This window comes from Macrobrachium rosenbergii, chromosome 56 (assembly GCF_040412425.1).
Source record: "Macrobrachium rosenbergii isolate ZJJX-2024 chromosome 56, ASM4041242v1, whole genome shotgun sequence".
Taxonomy (NCBI): domain Eukaryota; kingdom Metazoa; phylum Arthropoda; class Malacostraca; order Decapoda; family Palaemonidae; genus Macrobrachium; species Macrobrachium rosenbergii.
This window is the reverse complement of record NC_089796.1, coordinates 58,054,754-58,072,949: the sequence shown is the minus strand read 5'-3', so window position 1 is coordinate 58,072,949 and position 18,196 is coordinate 58,054,754. Positions and strand designations below refer to the sequence as shown.

Here is an 18,196-nt window from a genome sequence, read left to right as displayed (position 1 = left end):
AGCGTCAGAAGCAGCACTGAAAATATTAGATCCGATTCACAATGAAGGACTAAGAATATGCAGGAGCATTTAGATCCTCACCAGTCGCCTCAGTACAAGTCAGATGTAGCGAACTGCCACCATTCCTCCATAGAGAGCTCATAACAATGAAAAGTGCATTAAGAATCAATCAAGTGATTCACCCAACAAAAGATCTATTTGATCTAAGAGATATATTTATAAACAATCATCCACCTCCTTTCCCAATTAGAGCTAATAGATTGTTTGAATCACTGAATATAGATACACAAGTACCTCCAACAGTGAAGTTACCACCCCATTTGGACTATGAATAAAATAAGGACTTGCACTCAGTTGAAATATTTATCAAAAAAGTTCCTCATATACCCCAGAACACCATAGACAAAAAACCATAGATCATATAAGAATGAAAGCATTCACATTCGATTTATACAGAGATGGGTCTAAATCACAACATGGAGTAGGATATGCAGCTATATCCCAGAACAAGTCATATCAGTTATCTTTGCCTAATAATGCCTCAGTCTTCACAGCAGAGTTATGTACTGTCTAGTAGCCATCAAAATTATAAAGCAAGTAACATTCAATAATTTTGTTATTTTTAGTGACTCAAGCGCTTATAGAAGCCGTTCAAGGTTACTACTCAAAAAATAATATTGTACAAGAAATTAAAATATGAACTCCACAAATTGTATAATAATGGAAAAAATATTGAAATATGTTGGATCCCCTGCCCCATGTGGGGATTAAAGGAAATGAGGAAGCTGATAAGGCAGCTAAAGAAGCAGTCCGCATGGTAGGCAAATATAAAAATCCCAATTAGTGATTACATAAGAGATATAAAAACAACCATTACAAATAAATGGCAAAACATATGGAACGAGGAACCTATAAATAATAAGTTGAAACAGATAAAATCCAGCGTTGGAAAATGGAGCTCATCATGTCAGAGAGAGAGACAAACACAAGTAATTCTGACGCGTCTGCGAATAGGCCATACTCGTTTGACACATGGACACTTGATGAACAGTCCATGTGGTCCTCCTCCTGAATGCCCAGAATGCAAAGTGTTGATAACAGTCAAACATGTGCTGTGCGACTGTCCAAAATATAATCAACAGCGAGTATCAACCTTTGAAATAAATCAATGGGGGGAAATTTTATCAGAATCTTATACATTTTCAGTCATCCCAATTTTATCTTTCATTAAAAGTGTAATTTGATAGACAAAATATAAATCCAGTAAATAATGAAAATACAGAAGCCTGTAGGGTGTTTAAGAAAAAAAATTGTAATTCTGAATTTTAATTTTTGATTTTTATGAAATTTTATTTTATTCCTTTTAATCTTTTAATTTTTTTTTTTTTTTTGTATGCATGGAAACGAGCAAATGTATTTATTGTATACATGCGTTTCAGCATATTTTTATACAGTTTTTTCTTTTAAACTTCATTTTCATTTATTCATCATCATGCGAATGACCTGTTTGGTCCCAGTTCTAGGCCTATGGCCTAGACCTGGCATTTCATCCTAATCGCCGGGCCAGCCCTATAAGAGCTGATTAGTCAGCTCAGTGGTCTGAATTAAACTATTTTAATAATAATAATAATAATAATAATAATAATAATATAATAATGGCGGGCTCGTTAACTGTTGATCCAGTTTTTCTGGTCTTGTCTGAGCGAAAATCAGCAATTTTCGGCGCCAAAAATCGTCAATTTCCACTTATCGGCGCCGATAATTGGGTATTGGCGCCGATACATACGTAACAAAGGTGCCGATAACTGAAAATCGGTGCTTTTCGGCGCCGATAACCCCGAAAAATCACCAATTGTCGGTTAGCAGCGTTTTTCGGTTATCATCACACCCTCAGAAACGGAACCCCACCGATAACCGGGGACTGCCTGTACACCCATAAACAGGTATGAAAACTAACTTAAACCATAGAGGGTTTAAGTTAACATAGATATTTAATTAAATATATTACAACTGCACACTTGTAATCAAGTTAACCTGTAATATGGAAACTATATGACGAACTACAGAAGTGTCCCTCACTTAAAAACAATTATTACTAACTAGCTTCTAACAATGACTACCTTTATACCACTGCACCGCCACCATTAGGCAGGATCCTCCCAGTTCAAGTGTTCCGTAGCAAATTGCTCGGTTCACTTTTTGCCAGTTGGTACAGCCCCTACCACCTGCCATGAGCATAGTCGTATAAAAAAAAGAAATTGCTTGGTCGCCAGGTGTGGCTGAGATTTGAAGTATGCTCCTGGCAGCAAGTTTTAAGGACAAAATAGCTCCTTTTAAGCTGTCTCAATGGGTCCTATTTTTCAGTAGGGGTGAGGAAGGGGGAGATTATATCTTTCCGGCAGAACTCCGGCAACAGATATTTAACCCTTTCTCAGAACAACGTCAATGTTTGGATCAAAACCCAGTAACATCAGTCCCCAATGCCTCCCAGGTTAACCCCACGGAGGAAGTAAAGGAATCTTTATGTGGAGTTGACATTCTAATTAAAGAATATGAAGTGGACATTGCCATTGAAATGGCCCTGCTTAACCCAGAAGGCTCAGGGACACAAATTTTAGCTAGTCATGCGAGAAACCTTCCAGAAGGAATTCTATTCCCTGTGTAGCTATCGTTGCTGAGTAGGATCTTTCCCCCAAAAGGGATACTGGGATCCACCTAACTCAGACTGAAATGACTACAGTTTTGGAGGGGTATAGTAAATTGCCCAAGACTTCTGCCCCTTGATTAACAGGCAGTTACAGTTCAGTTGCTGAGGCTCGGTTAGATTGCGCAAGCTCCCCCAAAAGGGATACACACCAGTCCTGTTCTTTGCATTGCAGTTCACAAACAACTAACATGCCCAGTCCGTAACTTTTGAGGTAATTTCTACCTATTCTTTCTGTACAGTTTGATTCAGGGTTCGTATGTTCCACTTCCCTATTTTCACTTTAGCCTTAGCATTTATAAACTGGGAGATTCTCAGCACTCCTGTATGCCCAGGATTGGGTTTCATGACTAGATTGTACCTATTCATTAACATGGCAGTATCCAGGAGGATTCATTGGCAAAATGCATGAAAGGGTAATCATTTCCTTGTAGTCACTGTTCTCAGCTGACTAAAGCCAGTGATCCCTGCTGTTTCCTGTTAGTTTTTAACCAAGGTCATTCACCAGACATCCTGATAAGAAGTTGAGGCAACAAAGCACTCAATGCTTTAACCTCTTAACCCAGTCCATCATTGCACTGCCAGTGATTTCTGGTTTTCATCCTGAGCAAACTCCCAGAGATAATATATAGAATGTATATATGAAGCAAATGCATATAGATTTTTGTTTTTGTTTGTTTTTAAATTGATGGTCTGTGAACTTCAATATGATAAGTTCTGTGAACTTCTTAATGTATTGTATGTGAGAGGAGAAATGGTTCCAATTGGAAGCACGTCAAAAGAAGAAAAAATATATGTTAAGGGTTAATGTTCTAGGTCATTATCTATGCTCTATCATGATCATTTTAGCTTCATGGGATACTGTATATGGAATTTGAGCTGTAAGGTGCAGTGTGTGTGTGTGTATGTGTAAGGTCAGTTTTATTTGTATGTTTATCCAACAGTAGCTGATACTTATATATAATTTGTCATTATTTGGGATTACTCTTACCTACTGTTAAAGTTAGCCTTACATCTTTGTGCAGTTAGATGTGATCGACATTCAGAATAAACAAAAGAATAACACTTACCTGACCCAGGTGGACTGACTGTAATCACCTGTTTCCCACCAGGTGGCCATGGAATTTTCACATTTTTGTCAGAATTTCTTCATGCCTTGTTCTTGTGCATACATTGTGAATTGGCTGCAATAATTTTAGCTATTTCTGGCTGCTTGTCTCCTGTATGGTATAGTACTCATTTTTCGTTTTGCATTATGTCATCTACAGCAAGCAGGGATGGAAGTGTTAGATTCTGTACAAACTAGTTTTGTGTAAACTGAGTGTATTCAGTTGGGCATAATAGTCACACAGTGTTACTTGTAGGTATAATGTCTAATTTTATTTAATGGTATAAGAATACAGTAGAACTTCGGTCCTCCACGCAAATTCGTTCCAGAAGTGTCGAGATTTGATTTTGTCGAATTCTGAGTTAATTTCTCCCATAAGAAATAACTGAAAATGGATTAATCCATTCCTGACCACCAGTCATTACCCCAACTTTGCCTTTTTATACAAAACTTTACACAAATTACAATTAAATAAGTTCAGAGTTGAATAACTTACCGTATTGGAAGCACTTTTTACATTTTTAAATGCTTACTGTATCAAAAAACCGAGTGCCATAGGCTAGGCTAGGTAGCCTATAGGCACTACCAGAATGTACTGAAACAGGTACACATGAAAACTGTTGTTAATAATGATAACATTGAAAAACAAGCCATATTATCACATGAAATTAATAATACAGTATTTATAAACGAATTACTGTATGTTTGTTATCATAAAATTAAGAAAAAATTTCGAAATTAGTTGAACTCGGCAGCCTGTGCCACAGGCTGCTGAGTTCGACGTACTTTCGGAAATTTTCTTAATTTTATGATAACAGACATACAGTAATTCCGTTTATAAATACTGTATTGTACTTTCATGTGATAATATAACTATTTTTCAACAGCAGCTAACAGCAGCATGTGTGGGCTTTAAATGCTTTTAAATAAGCATGGGAAGAACGCCACCAACAACGCCAACTAGCGGCGGCCGCCCGAAACTCTTTTTCTACAAACATCATATGATTCATCGGGTCAGGATTCGGTTTGTTGTTCGAACTCCGACTTAAAATTTACTCAACATTTCGTGTTGAAATCCGATTATTTCGAGTTCTAGTACAGTCGAGGACCGGGGTTCTACTGTATAAGGAATGGGATGATGAGAATGAATAATTTTGTGGTGTATGAGAAGATTTGAGAAGCTGGTAGTTTGCCTAGACAATCAGGTCTGGTCTTGAGCTTATCTATCCCTTCATCTTCTCCGTATCAGTGCTCCTCTCTCTCCTACTCCATCGCCTAATTCTCATGTGGTTCAGGAGAAATGGATAATTACGCTTGAAGTTGTGAGTTTACTCCTGTCGTCAGTTAGGCACTTGACCAAGTATATTATGGGTAAGGATTGCTGTGTCCCCCATAGTGATCAGCCTTTTTGGTCCTTGAGAGAGAGAGTGAGAGAAGATGTTGGAACCTTAGTGTCTGTGTTGCCCATCTTCTCAATTGCCTTTTGTCTGTAGGCTTTCATTGCTGCCAGGGAACCAAGGCATATCTCAGGACAGAGGTCTGTGCCCTTTGCCACCTCTCTCTCAGCCGTCTGTGGTCTCGTAATTGACTCGTTCTCGGAGAGGTTTATGGGGTACAGGTTAGTACTCACATCTACCAACTCACCCATTATCATCATTTGGCAAGAGTGATGGTGTGTGAGATCCTGTTGAGTTATCAAGGGCCTATAAGAATGGTGTCCCAAATACAGGCAGTCCTCAGTTATCGGTGGGGGTTCCGTTCTGAGGGTGTGATGATAACCGAAAATCGGCAATTTCCGGTGCTTTTTCGGTGATTTTTGGGCTTATCGGCGCTGAAAAGTGCCGATTTTTGGTTATCGGCGCCTCTGTTAGGTATGTATTGGCGCCAATACCCAATTATCAGTGCAGATAAGTGGAAAACGGTGATTTTCAGCATCGAAAATTGCCAATTTTCGTCGCTAGACAAGCCCCATAAAACTGGATCATCATTAACTGAGCCCGCCATTAACCAGGGACTGCCTGTACTGTACTTTTGTTGTTTCAGAACCACATTCTAGTATTTCAGTTTTTCAATCATTTACTCACTCTGTATCATCATTTATTCCTGCCATTTGTGGTATTAACCCTTCCCCCTCTCACTCGGTCCTCCCCTCTGTCACCACTTATTCTTCTGTACCTATTTTTACTAGTGGCCCTTCCTTCACTGCTATTTGTTGTTTTGTGTAGTTGGCTCCTGCTATCATCTCAGCAGATTCATCACTAAAGTAGAAACTTGCATCTTTGGGATTTTTTTGTTAAAGTGCAAGATGGATAGTTTATCTTCTGGTGCTTCACCTTAGCATCCCTTGATGGCATTGCAGGTAGTCCCAGGTACGTCACCATCTCAGGCGTTTATCACCTCACTGACTTAGCTTGCAGATTTACCGTTATAGCTGTCTCAGTTCTTCCTTTAGACTCGACAGTTTTCAACCCTGATTCGGATGATTCTTCAGTTTTTTAAGTGATTCATAGTTCTTGTTTCTCTGGTTAATCCCCTACTTTTGACAAAAGACGAATCTGTTGATTGGTGCTCTTTCGTATGCTTCTGCTCTGGTTCCTATAAAAAAATTAATTAAGTTCAGGCTATCTGATTCTGGTAAGGGGAGGTAGTCTTGAAATTGTATCCCTTAAAGCTTGACCTTGGAATTGATTTCCAGTTATATGAAGCTGCATAGAGCTAGGTGTTATGACACAGATATGATGTCAGATTTTGAGCCCTCAGGATGCAAGTTTTTTCTGTTGCTTGCCCCATGGAAGCAAAGAGCTCCTAAATCAGTAAGGTACTTTAGTCTAATAGGTAGGTGGAAGCACTAATAGAGCCATTATATCATTCTTAGCACGACAGTTTTTTTTAATGCGCCAGATAAAAAAAAATATAATTAAATAAATGTTAGTCCTGAAGGGGCTGCAGTTCTTGATGAGGCAATGGAGTATTAACCTTACCTTGATAGTTCTATTTCCAAAGCTTAGGGAAGAATGGCATGTTTTTTTACAGTGCAGTTTTAATATAAAGGGAACTGGTGTGTTCATATTTATCTTATAAAGTAGCCCCAGCTCAACAGTCAGTAGCTGTTTTTGGCACGTATCATTGTCTCCTTAACCCAAAAGTGTTCAAGGCCATTGCCCAAGTTGTCTTGAATCAAGAGAACAGAGAATTCTTAGCACAATATTTGAAGTCTACCATGTAGCATCTTGTTCATGCAGCCTTTTCCACATGAAAGTTCCAAGTGGAATATCAGCCCAGACTGCCCTCTTTTGAGGTGATCAAGGATCGCATTCTAAGTGAAAGAATCATAAGGGCAACCATAATTGATGTTTTGAACACTCAAGGTTAAGTAGGAGACCAACTGCAGAGTTTGTAGTGTCTGGCAAAACTTCAAAGAAGAACCTTGTGTTTTGATGGTTCTTAGGGAAGAATACTCTATACCATTTGTTACACTTCAACCCCTGTTGGCATTCCAATATACATCCTTGCCCACCTTTTCACACAGGGAAGTTCTGATTTTTGCAGGAAGAGATCATACAGTTGTTACACAAGGTGATTGAGCCAATTTAAGATTCATTACCAAGGTTTTACCATCCACTTTTTCTTGTACCAAAGGTCTCGGGCTTGGAGACCAGAATTGGACTTTTCCAGTCTTGACAAGTTCACTCATTTTACTCCCTTTCTGATGCAGTATGTGCACTTTTCCTTCAAAGGTAAGGTCTTCCAGTTCAGAGCTGTGTGCATTGGTCTGAGCATGCTGCCACAATCATTCTCCCATGTTTTGGCTCCATTAGAGGGAGGGAGTCTTCTGCTAAGAATCCAAGTTCTCTTAAACTTGGACAGCTGGTTAGTTCTCACTAACTCATTTCAGGTGATTTTAAGGGCGAAGGATTACCTACTGCATCTTGCCTTGGTGCTGGGCAATCTAATCAATGTTGCTAGATCTGTTTTTCCATTCCACCAGTCAGCTGTTTATCTGCAAAAGAAGATCAACTACCTTTTTGGGCATTTCAGATAGAGACAGTAGACATCCTTTGTCACTGCTGAGAGAACCCTGATCCTTAAAAGCCTAGAGAAAATAAGTGGCTACCTCTTTTGAGTCACTATGTCTCCTTAAGGAAGTTAGCTAATAAGGTCTGTTCTGTTTAAGAATGACTAGTAGTTCAATTTTACCTCAAGAACTCTTGGGTCAGGTCTCATTGTCAGGGCGTTATAGTAAACCCCCATATTTGCGGGGGATGCGTACCGCACTCCCCCCCCCCCCCATGAATAGCTAAAATCTGTGAATACTTAAAACCCCTCAAAAAATACTTAGAATTGCCTATTTTGATAGTTTAAACAAAAAAACCCTCAAAAAATGCTTATACCTGAGTATTTTAATACTTTTATCACAAAAAGTGCATTTAGTCATGAAAATATGAAAATACAGTACAGTAATCAGTGAATATTTCTCAGTGAAAAATACCGCGGATGGGCGAATTTTCCACGAATAATGTGTATATACGTTCCACAGAGAAATCTGCGAATAGTGAAACTGCAAATACGGGGGGTTTACTGTATTCCAATCATAATTTCTTAAGATCTTCTGTTCGCTTTGATGGTGGGGAGATCATTCAAGATTGTTTTAGGGTTTGACTCTTAGACCCCTAGAACCCAGGCCTCACATTGTTGTAAGTCACTTCAGGGTTGGGTTGGGCAGCCGTTTTGGAGAATGAAATGTTATGGAGTTGGACTATATAGACTATTTAATGCATACAAACAAGGTAGAGCTTTTGGCAAGTTTGAAGGCCGTATGCAAGCAAACATCTAATCAGAGACAATATAGTCATAGTCTGCCCCAATAATTCAGCATATCTTTTTTTATATAAGGAAGTACAAATCAAGAAATTTGTTCAGGCTAGCAGGAAAACTTAATCTTTGGACAGAGTCCAAGAACACCATTCTTCTATCACAGTTTGTTCTAGGGAGAAAACACAAAACATGTTATTGCAGACCAACTCAGCAGGAAAGAGTAAGTTTTCTGTCAGAATGGTCTCTCCATCTGCAAGTATACGTCAGGAGTTGTGAACTTTTGGCAAGCCCTGAACATTATTTATTTGTTGGTGCCTGCATAAAATGCAAAACTCCCAATTGAATGTGCTCTATGCCAGGATCTCTGGCATGGATAGTAGATGCTTCCCGTCTAGAGTGGTTGCATGTAGACCCTTATGCTTTGCCTCCTTTTGCACTCTTGAGGAAAGTTTTCAGCAAGTTTTGAGCATCTGAGAACTCAAGGCATTGTTACCTCTTGGTGGCCCCAAGTGAAATGGTTTTCCGAACTACCTTTCTTGGCAGTAGAAGTTCTTCACCATCTGCCAGTCAGAAAAGCTTTCTTAAACAGTTGCATTTGAGAAAATTCCATAAAAATCTCCACATGCTACATTTGACCATGTAGAAACTGTCATCTTGTCTCATGCAAGCAAGAGTCTTTTTGAGAGCAGCTAGAAAGTCCTCTGCTGTTAGACATTTTCAACAACCTTGGTCAGTTTATTGATCTTGGTGCGTGTCCTGAGGGATTTCCAGCACCTGTACTTCTGTAGATAACCTGATCAAGTTCCTCTGGAGTTTCAGGTATGCGAAGCAACTTTCTGTTCCAGGGCTTAAAGTATATCATTTTAAATGTTATCTTCAGTTCTGGGACATGATAACTGACATGCTAACTTGAATATCACTAATGACTTTGGATGAGGTCTTACGATCTTCTGAGCTGGAAGCACGAAAATCTTCTTATCATTGTGTAGGATGGAATTTGGATGTAGCCCTTAACCCTTAAACGCCGAAGCTCTATTTACAAAAACGTCTTCCGTATGCCGGCGGCGTTCGGAAGCTAGCGCCGAAGCGGAAAAAATTTATTTTTCAAAAAATCACAGCACGCTTAGTTTATAAGATTAAGAGTTCATTTTTTGGCTCCTTTTTTCTCATTGCCTGAAGTTTAGTATGCAACCATCAGAAATGAAAAAAATATCATATATAAATATTGGAATATATGACAGTGAAAAAAACTTTCGTATATAATTGTATACAAATCGCGCTGTAAGCAAACAGTTAAAGCTAATGAGTTAATTTTTTAGTTGTATTGTACACTAAATTGTGATGATTTTGGTATATAACAGATTGTAAAACGATTAAAATAACACAGAAAATATTATCACAAAATGATGCATGAATTAAGTAATGGACGTAAAAAAAGATTTTTTCAAAATTCACCATAAATCGAAATATGCTAGAGACTTTCTAATTGTTTGAAAATGAAGGAAATTGATTGAATATTACTAGTCTGTAAGTGTTTTAGCTTACAATTGCATTTTTACCATTTCGATTGAGTTAAATTTGACGAAGGTTGATTTTTTCTATTTATCGTTATTTATATGAGAATATTTCAAAAATGGTAAAGCTAAAAGCATGATTTATTTTTGTTGTATTCTACATGAAATTGCACATTTTGATGTATAACACTTTATGTAACGAATAATATAAAACGGCGAAAAAATTACGACAAGGTGACTCAAGAAATGCCAGGATTTTTAGCGGAGTTTGTGCACGGATGGAAGGAAAGTTTTTTCAAATTCACCCATAAAACGAAATATTGTGCCAGAGACTTTCCGTTTGTTGCAAAATGAAGGTAAAAGGTTGATTGTTACTAGAATGTAAGAATTTTTGGCTACGATTCGCGTTTTTTGAGCATTTGATCGAGTCAAAGTTGACCTAAGGTTGATTTTCTATTTATCGTTATTTATATGAAAATATTTCAAAAATGGTAAAAGCTAAAAGCATGATTTATTTTTTTGTATTCTACATGAAATTGCACACATTTTGATGTATAACACTTTATGTAACGAATAATATAAAACGGCGGAAAAATTACGACAATGTGATTCAAGAAATGCTAGGATTTTTATGAGCGAAGGAAAAGTTTTTCAAAAAATTCACCATAAATCGAAATATTGTGCTGGAGACTTTCTGTTTGTTGCAGAATAAAGGTAAATGATTGGTTGTTACTAGAATGTAAGAATTTTGGCTTCACGATTGCATTTTTCGAGCATTTCGGTCGAGTCAAAATTGACCGATATGTTAAAATTTGTCAGTTATTGTGATTTAAATGAAAATATTTCAAAACTGTTAAAAGCTAAAAGAATTATTTATTTTTTGTTGTATTCTACATGAAATTGCGCACATTCTGATGTATAACACTTTATGTAACGAATAATATAAAATGGCGAAAAAATTATGACAAGGTGTCTCAAGAAATGCTAGGATTTTTAGCGAAGGAAAAGTTTTTCAAAAATTTACGGATGCCTCAGGACACTCGATGCTTCTAGGGGTCGTAAAGGCAAGGGATGTGGTCCTTGGTCGGATTCGGTCACACGTGGGCGAACAACACGGGCGCTGAAGCTGGGTCACTTTGGCTGCTGGGTCCTTCTCCAGCATCCCAGTCTAAAAACTCGTCTCACACGCTCACTACCGACAGGCAGTATGCGCCTTTCCACGATCCCGGACGGCTTTGTGACATCTCTGCAAACGTCCTGTTGCAGCACGAATACTCAAACACTTCGCCAAAGTTCTGCAAAACACGGATCTCGTCAAAAAATCGCTCCCTCAAGGTCCGACGCTAATGCTATCACAATTAGGAGGAGGAATTCAGACATGCGCGTCTGGGTGACGCTTATAAACAAAACAACAGCTTGATCCGTGAACTCCCAGCATCCCTCAAGGCGCGTGATTTGAAACCTTCCGCAAACTAGGCCTATAATTATTTTTCCGTGAATATTTAAAAAAAGCATTTTCAGTCGACGTATGCTACGTCCACTTGACATCCGACAGACAATTTTAGTCGACGTATGGTACGTCCATTAAGCGTTTAAGGGTTAATTTGACACTACTTCAGTTTGAGCCTTTGGATAAAGCTTCCCTTAAGAAATTCACTGTAACAACACTTTTTCCTTTAGTTCTTGCTGCAGCAAAGTGTGTTAGTGAGCTTCAAGCCCTTTCTTGTAAGGCTTTGTTCTAAGGGACACATCTTTTTTTTCCCCCATTGTTTAGAGCTAAAAACAGCATCAAAGCAAAGCCCTTTCCAAATTTGTAACATTGCCTGATATAACTGCCCTATTAGGCAATGAGGAAAAAGCTCTGCCATGTCCAATTAGAGTTCTCAAGGATTTATCTAGAAAGATTTATTCTGAGGAGGAGGAGTTGGGAATTTAGCCTAAGGTGTTAGGAGGCCAAACATTTCCATGTTCAAGACTGCTATGTTTTTTCTGTGTTCTTAGTCAAGTAAGCGCATGTAGAATCAGTAGTAAAACCTCACAACGTCTGTGCTGCACAAGTCTCTTAATTTCCTTAAAAACCTTACACTAGAGAAGGTTGTCAACACAGCTGTATGGACGGAGAACTCAGTTTTACCTTGCTTTGTTTGCAAGACATCAAAATTTCATGTGAGAACATAAAGCCCTCAGTCATGTCGTCATGGCAGGGGTGATTTTCTCCTGAACCAAATATGAGAAAACCTTCCTTTCTCCCCTGTCTTTAGGTTGTTAGGAAATCCTGGTGTTGAGTTTGGGGGGCTGGAAAGTACACATTAGAATATAGAAGCGTACCTTCATATCTGAAGGTAGTCAGTATCTTAAGTTGTGGACTGTCGGTTATGGGCGTTCAACTCAGTGACAGGAGTCACTAGTACTTTATGAGATAAAGTCCTCTTTACCATAAGGATCCACCAACAAATCTTGCTACTAGAACCTTACACCCAACTGTGGATCCACCATCTGGCAGCTGTACTTACCAACCAAGAAGGATCACACAGCAGGCAAGAATGTTCAGAAGCTTTTTTCCATGTAAAATGCCTTCTAGTTTGCTTGGCTGAGCAGATGTTTCTCAGGCTGCACTAACCCACCATCCTCATTCAGTGTGGTAGTCAGCTAACTTTAACAGTAGGTAAGTTTCATCCCAAATAATGAAAATTTGTATGATAGACTTACTTGGTTACTAATCTGCTGTTAAAGTAGAAACCCATCAACCTCCCAACATCTTAGCGGTTGGTTATGAAGAATTTCTGTGAGAACATAAACATTCCAATGCCACCTGGTGGGAAACAGGTGATTACGGGCAAGTCCATCTGGTCACCCAAGCATTATTCTTTTGTTTATGTTGAATGCTGATTATAACTAATAATGCAAAGATGTAAGGTAGCTTTAGCAGAAGATAAGTGTCCAAATAATTAATATTATCATAAGAATTTTTATATTTGTTTCAGGTTATTGCTAACCTTTATTATGAAATAGCATCTCGATACTATAATTTTGTAACTCCAAGGAGGATCAGAACTCGGAGACTTGGTGCACCCAGAACAAGACACAGCTCTGACCTTTGTCAGGGATGTAACCTTGGTTTATGTAAGTATGTAACCAAGAAGAATGAATAGATATTGTTCTTTGATGTAAACTTAGTTGTTTAAAACTTTTGACATGAACATTTTCGTTGTCTGAAATTTACTGTAAATCTTATTTTAAAATCTTACCATCTTACTAACTCTCATTTAGGAGTTTTATGTTTACCTCTCTATTTTTTCTCTTGTATACTGCACATGTTTTATAATAGCTCTCACAAAATGTGATATAGTATCTATTCATTATTTTTTTAATACACACACACACACATACACTGATTTGCTAGATACATACATACTCTTTTGAAAGCTTTACAAAGGTTTTTGGAGATATTCATTTGCATGACTGAAGAGTTATTAAAGAATTTTTCTAAATAACAGCATTCTGTAAAGTAGTCACAATCATTTTGAAAGTAATTTCTTCGTTGTGCAATCAGTTTTAGCTTATATTCAGTCTCCTTCCTCTTGTTTTTATGGTGGTCTTTCTAGTATACTAAACTTTTTATTATAGCATTTGAAGTTAGTGTCTCTAACTTGGCCACTATGAGGAAAGATATTACACCAAAATCTGAGAAATCTTAAACAGTTGTACAAAATGTTCTATTTCAGGAAGTGGCTTTTTCAGATTGTATCATCTCGTTTATTATGCAGTACTGTTTCTGTATAATATAGAATTTTCAAAATATGCAGTCCATAGATTTTTAAATTTTTATGTTGGCCTTACTTCAGTGCCTAGATAGCGATTGGTCTAGTTTTAAGTATTTTAATGTCTTGTCTCACTATTTGCATAGCATATACATTTGTAAATGGATTTCCCGTTTCTTATCTTTCTCTTTCAAGATTAATGTATTCTTTCTGAGAGTTTTATTCATTGGTATTGACACACAAATGTATGAAGCTTTTTCTGGCAGAGAAACCTTGTGATACGCTTTATTGCTTGACTCATTGTGGAATGCATGTTGAAAATGAATATTTAAACCATTTTTTTTTTTTTTTTTCAAAGGGAGGAGTTCTGTTCATACTAATCTTTCCTTGTTAAGTTCAGTAGATTTTGACTGTATTCTGGCTGTGTAGGTAACAATTCTTTCTGCTGGACTATGGCATAACTATGAAAATTGGATAATTGCTATGGTTTGATAACTTGGATAATTGCTATGGTTTGATAGTTATTTCAGCATAGCTATTTTGGTTTTGATAGTAATCTGTCAAGGTGTATCTATGCATGGTTTGATTGCAAGTTTATTTTCTTTTGATATGGAGAATATAGGATCTAAAGGTTTGTGTAAAACATTTTAAAAGGATACTGAAAATACATGACATAAAAGAATGTGTAATAGGAAATAGGGAATTTTATTTTCAAGGAATTATATATCAATGTTATTTTACTTTTCCTCTTCAGTATGTTGGAGGAGCATTTAATTATTTCAACAACTAAAGAAAAAGGGAAAAAAGGGGATTTTGTTACCTTTGGATATTTTTCGTTTTGTTTGTTATTTTTCCCAATTGGTTAGAAATGTTATTTTAGTGATTAATTAGTTATATATTGTTTTACCTGATAGGTACAAATTGGAATGTGCAATCTTTACCAAGAGTACAAATTTATTTTACTGTAAAGGATAATAGTTAGTGGCAGGATGATGTCAGTCATTAAACAGTCCTTTGTGTGTGAATGTTTTTATCTTAAGATTTGGGAAACTGTTGACTCATCAGATATGCCATCTTTTCAAACCAGTGGGAATGTTGCATTACTGTAAACATTGCTTGTGATAGCGGCAGAGTAGAGGTAGTTTGTGACCATTACAGATTAAAACTATTTTGTCTCATGTAAACAGTGTTACATTTGTCCTATTTGGGTTATGTAGAAAAATTGAACTTTTCAGTTTATTTTGCTGTTGATCAGTCAGCCTCCGCAGTGAAGTGGATCAGATCAAAACACAATTGAGACATTTTTTTAGATGTTGCTGTAGGTTTTAAGTGGATGTGAGCCATTGACTTGGTGGCTCATATTGTTTTTTCGTTAAATTTGCAATGGTTAAGGGTGCTGGACCCCCTCAAATTAGAAAATCCACAAATAATTCTTAGGTCCCATCCTGGGACATTCAACCAACCCCATTGGTAACAACTAGGCTACTTGCAATTACAGTAGTAGATTTTGTGGTAAAGCTAGTAAATTAAACTGAATGGTGCAGAATATTTTAGAGGTATTATTAACTACTTTGCAATTATTGATAATGTATAAGGCAACAACACACACCAGTAGTCTTTCTTTCATACTAGAAATGGTTAAAACTACATGTGACAGATTCCTTGGGCCTACTCTCGTCATAAACAAACATATGCTGTTTACTCTGTCATCTGTATTGTCCTTGCAGTGGCTTCATAGTCTATGCTTCTGATTTTTACATAGTCTAACTAACACTTCTGATGTCCTTATATTTTATTACTCTCCTCAGATCCTTGAACCATTGCTGTAATTGGGGGCCTTTGAGGAAGGCAGCTGAGAAGCAATGTCCCAGTGCTTTGATGACATTTAAACATCAAAATCCTGGAAGTCTTGCATCTTGGCTGTTAACCTATCAAATTGTAGTCAGGCCTTGGAGAAAAACCATCTTAAAATTAAATTTTTTGTAATGTGAATATTAGTACATAACCTTCGACCTCCTGGGTGCCTTTTGATTCTTCCAATCAAATAAAGAATAAAGAAACTGAAATTGGAATAACATCAAAGCTTTTTTGAGGTAACAAAAACTAAAAGAAAAACTAAATTTAGACAGGATCCAACCTAGAACCATTTTGAGTCTGTTCGGGACAGCAACTGGTCAACGGTTTTAGGGCTAGAAAATAAAAATCAAATATTATTCCTAAGACTTAAAAACTACCTGTTAAAGATGTTCGGTAAAATCAAGATATTCAAAAAGAAAAAGAAATTGTAGCTCCAAATAAATGATTAAGGGAAGATGTAATCAATGCATCACTGGTACTCGCCACAACAAATATTCATAGAAAAAAACGAGACGGACACACGTGGATGTATTAGATATTTTATCGAACTCTGTAGTTAAAGAATACCGTTCAATAAAAGACAGCATAACAAGGTACAGTACATGTATAGAAATAAAATACATATGACATAGAAACTCATGAAGAGGGATGCATTTATATCACCCATATGATACAGATGTGCTATAGATAAATTACTATAAAAAATCAAACAGAACATCCTAAAAAATAAACTAGTGATGAAATGGTTAACACCTAAGAATGCCAAACTGCAAAAAATTAAATTCCTAAGAAAAAAAAGCTCAAGTTATACTAAGATAGTAAAACAAACTTTTGCATATCATAAAAATCTCACCGGTCACATAAGGCATTCAATAATTTAATATATAATCAAGTGGAATTTAAGTGGTCTTAAGACCAGAGTACACAATGGAGAAATACAGTTTCTCATGAAAGACAATCACACAAATACATATTTGTCAAAAGCACATCCAGTGTAGCAAGTGGATCTGAATGTAATATGGTCAGAATTAGAATTCAGTAAAATTTTATAATGATTGTATGGTAGCTGGTTATGGCATAGCTTTCACAAATTTTATTGAATATATAATTGGAAAGGCAATTTATGTTACTTTAGTTCTGTGCAAACAGTAATTAATTAATACCTAGTTTGCTGTTTTGTAACTTTTCAAAAAGTAACCGAGAAGTGCCTCATTATGGATGACATTTTCTTGCACAATTGATTTTTTTTTTTTTCACTTTTGTTGCATGCTTTTGCCAAACAGTGGGCATAAATTGCCATGAATTTTGTTCTTTATTATTATTTTTTGGTGATTTTTAAAAAGTAACTTACTGTTCTGCGCAAGAAAATTCTATTGTATTGTCTATGGCTGTTATTGCATTGAGGCGGGGAGGGGGAGATAGTACCAAATTGCACATAAATAAAAATGCAATTTATCCAAGTTTGTCATTATACAAAATAAGTAAGATATGTATCTTTAGCAAATCTTTTAGTATAAGTGATGTGTAAAGGTTTTGTTTATAGCTTTAAAATGACACCAAACCCATTATCATAACTAGTAAGATAATCTTACACTAATTGACCAAAAAAGATATCAATATGGATTACAGATGGATGTATGTCCTGGACAGACGTGATTTGTGAGTGGTTGGACCATTGTCATACAGAACTCATACAGTAGAGCCCCGGTCCTCGACACTAATCCGTTCCAGAAGAAGCATCGAGATTCGATTTAGTTGAATTCCGAATCAATTTCACCCATAAGAAATAACTGAAAACGGATTAATCCATTCCTGACCACCAGTCGTTTTCCCAACCTTGCCTTTTTATACAAAACATTACACAAATTACAATTAAATAAGTTCAGAGGTAAATAACCTACAGTATTGTATTAGAAGCACTTTTTACATTTTTAAATGCATACTGTATAAAAAAATTGGTCTATGACCAATGCGGTCATATTACTGACGGCAGACCGAGCGCCATAGGCTATGCTAGGTAGCCTATAGGCACTACCAGAATGTGCTGTAACGGGTACACAAAAACTGTTTTTAATAATAATGACATTGAAAAACAAGCCTGATTATTACAGTAAATTAATAATACAGTATTAAAAATAAGCCAAATTACTGTACGGCACTTGGCAGTTTGTGGCATGAGCAGATGTAAACAAAACAAAGCGCCACTCTGGTGGCGTATAGTGGTACTAATTACATAAATATTGTTTACGTTCAGTATTTATGATAAATTTCATATAGAGTCTACAGGAATAGTGTACAAAATCACAGTAAAACATCGGGTAGTTTACATATCCTTGGGACGGGGGGGCGCCCTGTAGCTCATTAATAATGACTCAAATGAAAAAATTGCATAGAATAAAACTGTTCAGTGGGCCCGATCCTACCCAAAAGTAACTTA

The 18,196-nt window shown here is 36.8% G+C and overlaps 1 protein-coding gene across 2 annotated transcripts in view; it reads left to right on the top strand.

The window, feature by feature from the left end:
* LOC136836407 (uncharacterized) overlaps positions 1–15,919 on the top strand; it is a 229,285-nt gene extending 213,366 nt beyond the window's left edge. Inside the window, exons 6-7 of one of the 2 annotated variants that reach the window (XM_067100615.1) lie at positions 13,126–13,264; positions 15,711–15,919. In XM_067100615.1, coding sequence (XP_066956716.1) covers positions 13,126–13,264; positions 15,711–15,718 — 147 coding nt within the window. In that variant the 3' untranslated portion in view covers positions 15,719–15,919. Of the gene's footprint in view, positions 1–13,125; positions 15,087–15,710 lie in introns of those variants that run through there. The other variant, XM_067100614.1, reaches the window with a different exon arrangement.
* Positions 15,920–18,196: the final 2,277 nt, after the last annotated feature.